This window comes from Cornus florida, unplaced genomic scaffold, assembly GCF_030987335.1.
Source record: "Cornus florida cultivar Cherokee Brave unplaced genomic scaffold, ASM3098733v1 CherokeeBrave_3.0.0_Hap2_Chr10, whole genome shotgun sequence".
In the NCBI taxonomy this organism is placed as follows: Eukaryota; Viridiplantae; Streptophyta; class Magnoliopsida; order Cornales; family Cornaceae; genus Cornus; species Cornus florida.
The window spans coordinates 43523698-43535564 of NW_026775580.1; the positions used below are offsets into that span (position 1 = coordinate 43523698).

The 11867-nt window shown below is 33.8% G+C and overlaps 1 protein-coding gene across 1 annotated transcript; it reads left to right on the forward strand.

Moving 5' to 3' along the window:
- Window positions 1-272: 272 nt before the first annotated feature.
- On the forward strand, window positions 273-10111 carry LOC132277542 (uncharacterized). The gene is made up of 6 exons (XM_059779392.1): window positions 273-362; window positions 2979-3175; window positions 3816-4333; window positions 6490-6543; window positions 7616-7740; window positions 9866-10111. The coding sequence occupies exons 1-5, from the start codon at window positions 273-275 to the stop codon at window positions 7624-7626; spliced, it is 870 nt and encodes a 289-aa protein (XP_059635375.1). The 3' UTR covers window positions 7627-7740; window positions 9866-10111.
- Window positions 10112-11867: the final 1756 nt, after the last annotated feature.

Here is an 11867-nt window from a genome sequence, read left to right on the forward strand (position 1 = left end):
ACCCTGTTGTGGGGGCAATTGTGTAATTAATGAAAGTTGTTGCAAATTATCTTGTTTTGAGCCTGGATCCTTGTACGGGATTCATTTTCACTTTTCATCGAGTCGTAAACTCTTAGAAGTCCCTTCTGGTCGATGTTTTTCGTTTTTCGTCGTCATGCTGTTTCTCCTTCGTCCAGACTCCGAATCATGCGATTCTTGAGTCCATCTTGATTAGTTTTTCATTGTCCTTCCAGTGGTGTGCTCGGTGGCACCCGAATCTATAGTTTTTAGAAATGACTATTTTGCCTCTGGGGGCTTATTGTCATATTTTCAATCTTTTGCTTCCGCATCAGTTGTTATTGAGTTCTACGACATCATGGAAGGTCACTTTGACTTCTTAGAGTCTTATTTTCTATTTTTGCTTCCGCATATCGGATCCGTTATTGAGTCAATCTTCGGTTCATCACAGGACACACTGGCTTAAAAACCAGGGCCGTCACACAACATAGCAATTATCAGAAGTTCTAGTTTCTTTCAAGATGCATTCACATTTTTCATTAGTTACAAAACACCCTTGTTGAATAAGATTGACTTGAAACTCCTAATCATAGATTTGACTAATACTAAACAGATTAGCAGCTAAACCTTTAACATATAGAACATTTTTTAACTCCCTAATTCCTAAAAATTTTATCTTACCTTTACCATTTACAGTAAAAGCTTTACCATCACCAAAAGTAACAGTACCAACTGAACATTCCTTAAAAGTGGTAAACAATGTTCTATCTACTGTCATATGCCTAGAGCAACCACTATCAAAATACCAACCACATGGACCAAGTGCAGTGTGCATGGCAAGACACTTTAAATTCTCTTTCTTTACCCAAACAATTTTAGATTCATTATGCAATGATTTCCTTATTGTTCTAGGCAAATTGTCACAAGGCTTAACAGTCCTAATCCTCTTCTTCCTCAAATTTGAACTTTCTAGAATTTTCAAATTCTTTCCTAGTTCAATTTTTCTTATCTGACACTTATACTTAATATGCCATTTTTCACCACAAAAATGACATGTTGAAATAAGTTTAGGAAAATTAGTAATAACACAAGGTTTGGTTTCAACTTCCACAAAAACATCCTTCGATTTTTGAAAATACAAATCCTTTGAAGTTGATGTCAAATCTTTGTTACTCATAACATGCCCAACCATTCCTTTCAACTTATCAATTTTGCAAGTGTCAATATCAATTTTTTGAAAGACTGTTTTGATTTAACAGATTCACTACTCAAATTATCAATTTTAAGTTCTAGTGATTTATTAAACAAATTTACCTCCTTAAGCTCCTTTTCCAGAAAATCAATTTTATGAAGATTCAAATTTTTATAGCCAATTTCTTCCAAATTCTTATTAGAGATAGAAACTTCAAACTTATAAATATCTCTATCAAGTTCCGCAAGTTCTAATTTCTCTAACAATTTTTCAAAATCATTTTAAAACTTTGACCACTCAATTTGCATGCTTGTGATAGAATCGAAAACAGGAGGCAAAGATAACACATCAATGGATGAATTTTCAGACATGATACAAAAATCAACAATTAATCGGCAAAGATGATCAGCTCTGTATATCGAGTTACCCGCTCTGATACCAAATTGTAAAACAAGAGTTACGCGGGGTGCAAAAATAGTTAGTTGATTTTAATTGTGAATAACTCCATTAATGACCTAGATCTGATTATGAGGTCAACTTGCTCAATTCATGATTGATTAAATTATATGACCAATTTAAACATGCATCCACAATCACAAATATATGAAAGTAAAGCAAGTTAGAGTTAGAGAGATTGCACCAGAATTTTAGCGAGGAAACCCCAGTTGATAAAATACGTCAGCTATTTGCATGGGAAAAACCTTGTGGACTATGCAGTCCAAAGTAAACCAATCCACTATGTTTGAAACAAAGTATACCGAACTTTGACTCTAAATCACACCCTATCGTTCTACACCACACCAACCGCTGACGATCCTCTGGCTTTGCGACTCCCTGTCCAACAACAACTCAACCTCAGACTTACATTTGATACTAGTAGAAGAGTAACAGGTAGATCAGACAGCACTCCACGAATGTTCCAACCCTTTCAAAGTGTGATTGTGTTTACTTCTGTTCTTGAAGATCTGAACTTGATTATAGAAAAATTAAATCCTGCTGATCATCCAGAATATTTGAATCTTCAATACAGTTCTAATTCCGATGAGATAGAGAACACTACAACTAAATCTCTCATGAATATATATGTGTGCTCTCAGAAATAAATTCAGAATAATCAAATTTGATTTACTGAATTTTTTTTCCCTCTCTAAAGGCTTTCTCAAAATATAGACTTGATTTTCCCTAAAGCCATGAATAAACCAATGTATATGAGATGGCTTATATAGAGTTTTGAAAGTCCTAATCCCTCAGAAAATATGATAATTTCGTGCATAGGACTTGTAAGAAAGTTGGAATCGAAAAGAAAACTTTCAACAAAGAGGAAACTAAAATCCAAGTGCTGCTAGAAGACCTTGAACAGGTTCAACGATCTTGAACCGGTTCAAGATGGATAGTGAGGAATCCCACAGATTCTTGAACCGGTTTAGCCCTCTTGAACCAGTTCAAGATGAGCAGTCTTGAAATTTTGCAATATTTTGCAAGTAAACTTGTTCCGGACCTTCCAGAACCTTCCTAACTGTTCTCACTACCTCTCAACCTTCTTAGAACATTGTCCTCATTATCTTGGAGTGTAGTTTATCATGAACACTTGACTTGCTTCTTCAAAGCTGCATCTAATCTTTAATCTTTGAAATTTTGAACCAAAAAATTACAACTCGATAGAACTTGTTTTGATAATGAAATTAGCCAATTACAAAATCTATATCTCACAACTGTAACATGAAGATATATTTGTATTGGTTTTTAATGGATCATATATTTTAGTTTTGCCCTCCTTTTATAAATACAGCTGCTGGAATATGCGTCGTCTAATCATTACCATGTTCCTGAAAATGAGGATTTTGTTTTGCAATATTTTGACGTGCAAATATTGCCGCCGCCCCTACATTGCCATGTTCCTGAGGATGAGGAATTTGATTTGCAATATTTTGACGTGCAACTATTGCTGCCGCCCCCACAATGCCATGTCCCTGAGGTTGAGGATTTGTATTTGCATGACTTGCTGCGTATATTGCCGCAACCTTATCAGGTCCTAGTGCGGACCCATGGACAAATAAGAGAGCGAGAACAAACAAGACTCTGAACAAGACCGCTATGAAGATTAATTGATCCTTCCTTAGAGGCTCTTGCCAAATCCACTCTGTTTTTTTCCGCTCCCCTTTTGTCTCTATTTATACTTGCCATAAGATGCTTACAGGGTCTGCCAACAATGTCTATATAAAGAAACTACTACTAAATTAATGTTTATTCACTACAAGAAAAACAGTTTTTTATAATGCCCTTTCTACCACGGTTTTAAAATAACCGTGGTAAAAAGAATATATTTCACCACGGTTATTTTAAAACTGTGGTAGAAGAAAAGATTTCTTCTACCACAGTTAAGAGAAAACTATGATAGTAATTGTATTTTTTACCATAGTTATAAAAGAACTGTGATAGAAAGTAAATTTATATAAAAAAGTAAATTAATTTAACTCAAATTTAGACCTACCACGGTTAATGAAAAACCGTGGTAATAAGTTGTTCCACCACGGTTCAGGCACCCTGGTAGAAAGAATTTGGTGCTACACTTTACGCGGGTCTTATTCCCACTACTTACTTAATATTTTAGGGCGAATCATTTCAGACCCCACACGCACACGCACAAGCGGACAGACCACTCACATGGGCAAATCATTTCAACCTCCCAAATCACCTCCATCTCTGTTCTCGTTCTCAACTCTGAACTTGCCCTCTCTCTGTCTCTGCGACTGCAAATTACAAAATCAACAAGAATCAGATCAGCCTCCCAAATCGCCTCCATCTCTATTCTCGTTCTCAACTCTGAACTTGCCCTCTCTCTGTCTCTGCAACTGCAAACTACAAAATCTACAAGAATCAGATCAGCCTCCCAAATCGCCTCCATCTCTATTCTCGTTCTCAACTCTGAACTTGCCCTCTCTCTGTCTCTGCAACTGCAAACTACAAAATCTACAAGAATCAGAACCCATATCGGCATATCATTTCAGATTGTTCAAAAAATCAAAACCCATATCCTTCAGTTTCCATCGCCCGCTGTTCCAGTTCTGGTTCGCCGTTCGCAAGATTCAACCTCTGGCCCGCTGTCTCTCAACTCTCAAGCCCTCTCTCTGCAACTGGTAACTTGTACGTATGGGTTTTGTTTTAATTTTTTTTTTTTCTAAATCAATTTATCAAGTTCTGTAATTCTTGTTTTGCAAAATGATTTGAACAGTACTCTGAAAAATATCTTGACATTGTGTGTGCATTTGTAGTTTTAATTTGGTCTCTAAAGTTGGATTGATGGTTACTACTAGTTGCAATCCTTTACGTGAGTGTCTATGTGCATGCATAGTGTTTGAGAAATTGTTTAGATGAAATTTTAAGTAATTTAATTATGTCAACCGTCTGGTAATGAAGAAAAACAATTTTCGGGTTTTATAGAGAATACAATGTTGTGTTCTTTTCGATGTTTTTAATCTCTATTGCTCATTAACATAGGCGGGGGTTTGGAACAGAACAACTAAGCTACACCATTTCCATGTTAAATGAATTCACTGAAATTTCAATCTCTATTTATCACTGCTACTTGAATTTGAATACTTGTTCGGAGCCAATTAATTTTGATCTGAAAGAGAAATAATTAATAACAAAAATTGAAAAAAATCCAGAGATCCAAGAATTCTCTAACAGTAGATGTAAATGTTCATTTGAAGCACATCATAGCTATCAGTTTTAGGCACAACATCAATTCAGCAAAATGTTTTAAAAAGATGAAAAATGAAGTACTATCTGCCTATGCATATTTCTTAACAAAGCAAATAACAGGGAGCTGAGCAATACATAAGCCCAGAGCTTAAAGCTTAAGCTTCAACAATATTAGCGAAAAAGCAAAACAAATAACAACATCTAGCAAGTTTATAATTATTTAAACGTATGTGTTGATTTGTATTACATGCTGGTTTTATATTCTCAGTTCACAAAGGTGAAGGATACATTGCAATTAAAGAATAAATCAAATGTGGGCACCCAACAGTCAATATTATTTATCGATGTAAAGGCTTTAATTGGTACTGAATTTTCTCTTCTATTTAGGCTAGAACCAGCAATAAAAAAAATGTTCCTATTGTTGTACTAAAGGTGATTAGAACATTCAATATATAAAGGAAAGAAACCAAACAAGGACATGCTAAAGTCCAGACAAAGAGTACTCACTCAAGTTGCACCACCATGAACAACATTAACATGATAATAAATTATAGAGCCAGAGCCGTCCTTGGAATTTAATCACAGACTTATAACTCTTACAATTCTTTAGATACCAGCAAGTTAATTATATAATTCCAAAAGGAAAAAAGTATCTTTTCAATCAGAACAGGCTTAGGCATGCTTTCATTTTTCCCCCTTTCGAACTAAAAAATTGTCCAATATTATACATTTATATTTCATGGATAATTTCAGTAATTCTATATATTTTCACGGCCTTGACTTGCTATGGACCTACAAAGGGAACATGGTTATGGGCTGCCATTTCATCTTGGTTTATTAATTAATTTTAATGTGATTAATTGATCATATTAATTATTTTTATGTTAAGTTGTTATCATAGGTAGTTCATTCTTTATCAATTGTTGACCTAAACATTTGATAAGGGTCCGTTACTCCATCACTCTCCTTGAAAAATTATGAAGACAACTTTTATATCATACATATGTAGATATATATGTGCTTGATTTGACTTCTTGTTATGCTAATGTTGTTATCATTAGTATTTTGGAGGAAGGTTCGTTCTTTCTAAGTTTCAATTGAGAATAATTTTTTACTTCAATTGATGTTTTGGTTTCTCTTGTAGTATTAGCATCACTAATTGTGTTTCTTATACCATTAGCAAATATTTGTTCTAATTATTTTTTGGAATTCATTAGTAAAACTAAAACATTTCTTTCCAGGGCAGTTTTCCCCCTTTGAGATAACTGGTAATGTGATAGGATGTATTATATATTTCCAAAGAATTCGTAAACATCTTATTGGAATTTGATTTGTTTCATTATGTTCATATATATTTTGTGATTAAATCAAATTGACTATTGACAATCAGAAGGACTTATATACAGGAAGTTGGAAAAATTCATTCCTAGGAACTTTATTATTTTCATGGAATTGTAGAATTACTTGCAACCATGACTCTCTTTAAATTGTAAAATTCATGTACAGTTGTAAGCGTCTCTTTAAATTGTGTCCTCCTTGGATTGAGTTTAGGCTCTGAGCTGTGGTTTTTTTGTCTTGTCTTGTTCTTCTACCAGGCATGACTTCCAATTTTTTTCATACAAAGGCTAAGCGACCTGTACGAAAAATAAGTATGTATCTCACGGTGAATGTTATGTTTGTTGAATTACCATATCTTTTCTGCTTTGATTTTGTCACTGTTAGAAGTTCAGACAATTTATTTGTTTTTATCTACTTTGCTTATTTTACTTTTCATATTTTTCAGTAAATATATCAAAAGGATACGATAGATGTAGATAAACCTGAAGGTAAGTTGCCTTTTTTTTTTTTTCCTAATTGTTTTTGGTTTCAATATATTTTTTGAAGCTTTAGTTACATTCTTTTATCTAAAGCTAGTTTGAGTTTCACCATGAATACTTTTCAGCTAATGTTTATTTCTCTGGGTCTTAATCTTGATTCTCTTTTTGTTATAGTCCTGTTGCTATGATTATGGAGCTTGCTGTGCAAAATAGTAGATATTTAAAATTTTTACAATCTGATTATTCAATGTATTTATAAATTAAAATCATCGCTCCTTTATTTGTGTTATGAATGGATTATGACCGTTTTAACATTCTGATCTGAGTTACCTTTGACCATTCATAATTTATTATATGACTGTCAAAATTCATGTGATAAGTCACTCACCAAACAAGAAGAGTCGAGTTTAAGCTAATGATGCCTTTGCTCAAATATTTGTCATCCATCCAGCAGTCGAGTTTAACACAATTTTTTTAAGCCTCGAGAATAAACTTTGGATTCTTTTTTAGGTCAATTATAGGAGTCAGTAACCTTAGGCTTGCACCTGTGAGTTTAAAAGAGTATATATGATGTTATTTTGATAAGTTTTACAAACAGCTCTATACTTGTTTGTTCAGGATCTCAAACAGATCACCCACTGAAACTATGTAATGTTCACAAAACCCTTTTAAAAAGAAAAAAGAACACAACCATTTAATTTTGTTTCTAATAAAAACTGATTTTCCATAATAAAAACATAAGTGTGATAATGCATACAAATCTTGATACATCAAGTACTTCCCTTATTTCATGCATATTAATTCATAGATCTGTGTGTGCCCTGATTATTTATTTTTAATATAATTTTTCTTTCTTGAGTTCCTTAGTGAGAGTTTTGGCTAAACTTTCCTTCTTTGTTTTCAGTTATGTTTTGACTGCTTGGAGTCTTGCCTTGAATGCTTTGGAGGGAAATGTAGTCTTCCAAAGGGGCTGGGAAAAGACGACAATGGGAGCGTCGATTGCATGGCCTATCAAGTACATCACAATTTGTAAGTTATATGGTCTTTATGTTCGATAAAATTCTTTTATGATTGCATATTTTTAAATGGGGGTCACATGCCTTTAAGCGACCAATTTTGTGGTGTATCTTGAACTTTATTACCTTATTGGTATATCGGCCCGTGTGGAGGCCGTTTTTATTTCTTGTTTTAAAATGTTGAAAGCATGGGAGTATGGGATCATCGTATGTGGAGGTTTTGATTGATTGTTGTGGAGGAGAAGTTGTCGATATGTTGTTTAAGGAGTTAATGCAAGTTGGCAACTTTAATTTTTTTTATTTTATTTATTAGTTGTTATTCATATTATATGCATATAATATGAATAACAACTAATACATATCTTCGCAATAATACATGCTCAAAATTGTATAAACAAAATCAGGATGCCATTTTTCATGCAAACGATGTGCCTACATAGTTTCAAGATTGTATTATAGGAGGCAAAAATTATTTAGTATGAAGATACTTCTTATTTTAGTTCTATTTTTCACTGAAATAAGACTTTATACTAGACAATCTTATCGTCCGGAAATTACATGATTTTCTGCTAACACGGAGAACTTTGCGTTAAGGATGTTTTACAAGGTAATTATAGATCATTAAGTGTTATTCGTCTTATTACTGGGGATGACACCATGTCTGAAACCCATCTTCTCTCCAGTCATCAATTGCCTTTGCAAGTCAGACTTTGTTGCTCACACTTAGAGAAAACTTAACTTGGACTTCTTAATCTTTGAAGACATCAATAGAATGAAGCCTCTAGCTAAAAACATCAAAAGGGCAGAGATTTCTTTACCCTATGGAATGACACTAACTCTCATCACTGAAGGACACTTACAATGAGAGAACAATCAGACATGGGGTATCAGTTTGTCAATGGTCAATGGATTCACCAGACAAAGCACTTCCCTAGCTGTCATTTTAGTCATCACCAACATTCTCCATCGCAAATCAGATTTTTTTTATTTTTATTTTATTTATTTATTTTTTCAAAATTTCCTACTAGGATGGAAGAGGAACTGGAAGAACTCAAAAAGAGAATGACTCGCTTTATCTCAAGGTTGATAAAATGGGGGTGGATATGCCCAGTACTTCAACTCGTGGAGTTCATAGTTTTTTAACTCCTCCACATACAATATGTCACCCCCACTTTTTTACCACAAGGCCACCTTAGTCCTTCCATTTTTTATACATCTTTACTTTTTTATGCTTTCAAATGGGAGTCCTACGGTCAAATCTCTATATGAGGATTATAATATGCCCTTTAGTTGGTTAGATTCATAGTAACGTAATTAGTCTCATATCACAAGTTTTATAGTTAACATCTGTTAGCAGAGGACCAGTATTATGAGAAACATTGAAATAGAACAGCAACATAACTTCACATTTACATTTCAAATGCATATTGGGTAGCATTTTTTTTGTGCTCAGATTCTTTAAACCATTTTCTGAACAGTGTCAAACATCTATGCTAATCTGCCATGATCTATCAAGAACCAGTAAGATCGCAAACTAATTCAGCAAAACATGTATAAATGTGGACATATATGTGTTCTAAGTTGGTTACACCTTGAGAATTGTATACTTGTTTTCATCTTCCTTAAATACTATATTTCAGATATAGTATTCAGGTGGTAAAAGTGTTCTATGAAATGGCGAGCTAAAGACTTTCTTGAACCTTTCTGGATCTTCTCTTCTTCTTCTTCAATGGGGGTGGGAAGGGGGTAAAGGTAAATTAATTTGAATTATAACAAATCTTGTTATTGTGGGATATTATTTGAAAACTTGAAGTACTATTATATAGTAGAAGCTGATGATATTTCAGCTAGCCTATATAATTACAAAGCTAATTGCATGTAACTAGAATTCTAATTAGTCTCAATGTTTCTTTGGTTCGTCTCTATTTGATTATGATATATATTACATTGAAGATTTGAAGGACTCTTGTAGTCATGCATTACTACTCAAATGATTTCTTTTGGTGACGGGATGTCAATGACCCAAGATATTGAGTTAATACGAAGAGTCTATTGTAATGCTTGCTTTGCTTGGTTTAATTTTGACAACTTTACAACTTGCTTTACATTCTCTGACTTCAACTATTACATCTTTGTAGGTCAAAGCCAAGATTGCGGTTGCCGTTACTTTTTTTGTTGCGGTTATATTTTTTATATGGCTCATGAAGAAGTTGCATATATGTAATGTAAGAGAAAGACTGAAACAGAGCAAGAAGATATAAGAATTTTTGTTTTATTTTGGTATATGGTATAAGAAGCAAGAAATTTGTATATGGTTAATTTTTGTATAAAACAATAATTTGGAATTTGTTATATACATATATGATGTTGTTGGTTAATTGTAAGTTATTTTGGTTATGATGTTATTTTTTATTTATTTAGTGTTTGTTTATGGAGTTTTTGCAAGGCTGGTAGTAAGGAAAAAAAGGCCTCATTGGGGCTGCAGTAATTTTATTTTTTACTTTTTATTTTTTTTTTAAAATTAAATACCACTTTCTATCACGGTTTTGAACCGTGGTAGAAAGTTGCACCGTGGTAGAAAGAAGACTTTTTACTACGGTTTTGCACCGTGGTAGGAAGAACGACTTCACGATTGAAAAAGGACTTTCTACCACGGTTTTGCACCGTGGTAGAAATAAGACTTTCTACTACGGCAGTTTCTACCACGGTTCAAAATCGTGGTAAAAAGCCTTTTCTACTGTGGTAAAAAGTTATTTTTCTTGTAGTGATTCTCCATAATACATGCCAAAATAATAGTGCATGTTAATATATGTATGGTTGAATTTGCTACCTATGTCAAAGTCAATCATATGATTCATAACATTTACTATACATGTTAATACGAGTATAGTTGGATAATTATATAACCATATATACTATTTGATTGGATTTGAATTCTTTCTTAGCTTTCCCAATGATTATTGGGTAATTATCTAACCATACTATTTAATTGGATTTGAGTTCTTTTTAGTTTTGGAAATTTAATTTCTTGTAGTAGATGATGGACTATTTTTTTATTGGCTTCCAAGCTCTCCTAATGACTACTCACATAGACTTACAATGGAATATTTTACTCCCCCTTTTTATTGCCTTTGCTTGGGATCACCTTATTTGGTTCAAGCACCATATCTCAAAACATGGATACATTGTTTGGTTAGCTCTCAAGGAGAGACTTTCAACTCTGGACTCAAAGCAAATGTTGAAGAAACACTACACCAATGCCTGTTATCTATGCCTTGCACATGAGGAATCAGTGGATCACATCTTCTTCAAATGCCGTTATAGCTCAACCATTTGGAATTTCATCCAACATGCAGAAGGCTTCTACATTAAACCTAACAGTTGGAAGGATTTGATTGCTTGGTGCTCAGTAACTTGGACTCAGGAACACTTCATCACTCACAAACTTCTGTTATCTTGTGCCATCTACTTCATTTGGCAGGAGAGAAATGCAAGAGCTTTCAGAAACAAGTCTTCATCAGTTAATCAAATTATCCACCTCATCAAGGCTGCATAAGAACTAGATTTGCGTCAATCAAGTTAAAGAGAGGTGCTGACATAAGAAAGATTCAATAAGTTAAAGCATTGCAGCAACTATTCTTACAAGGCTGCTCTTTTTCCAGTGGGCAATTATGGTTCTTACTGTAACCCTTTCAATGCCACTGGAAAATTGTGTGCTACTTCCTATAGGGCAATTATGTTTTCCCGTGTCCCTCTCAATACTTTGTTATTTTTTGTTTGATGTGATTTCATTTGCTGCCAGGGTTTATGTTCCGTTTGGCTTGGTGCATGTTTGGACCACTTTGTACATACTTCTTTTCTTTTTATAAAGGTTATCCCTTTAACCAAAAATAAAAAAAAAAAAACCAAATCAAATTACATATTACATTATATACAATATCAAAGCGCATTAAAGACCACAACAGGTTAACATAGTCAAACGAAATGAGTTCAAAGCTCCTTAGGTGAGTTCATAGTCAGGGTTGTGGACCATCTTTTACCGTCCCTTCTTTATACGAAAATGTTAATTAATGGGGGGAGCTACAAGCTCAGTAGAGAGTGGTTATGTAACGACCCGAACCCGGGAGTCCAAATCGCTAA

Excerpts from the sequence above, each read along its gene's own strand:
- LOC132277542 (XM_059779392.1), top strand. The coding sequence starts at position 273 with ATGACTATTTTGCCTCTGGGGGCTTATTGTCATATTTTCAATCTTTTG. Across the intron at positions 3,176-3,815 it reads GTCCCTGAGGTTGAGGATTT|ACCCCACACGCACACGCACA; the intron begins GTATTTGCATGA and ends GAATCATTTCAG. Across the intron at positions 4,334-6,489 it reads CTCTCTGCAACTGGTAACTT|GCATGACTTCCAATTTTTTT; the intron begins GTACGTATGGGT and ends TTCTTCTACCAG.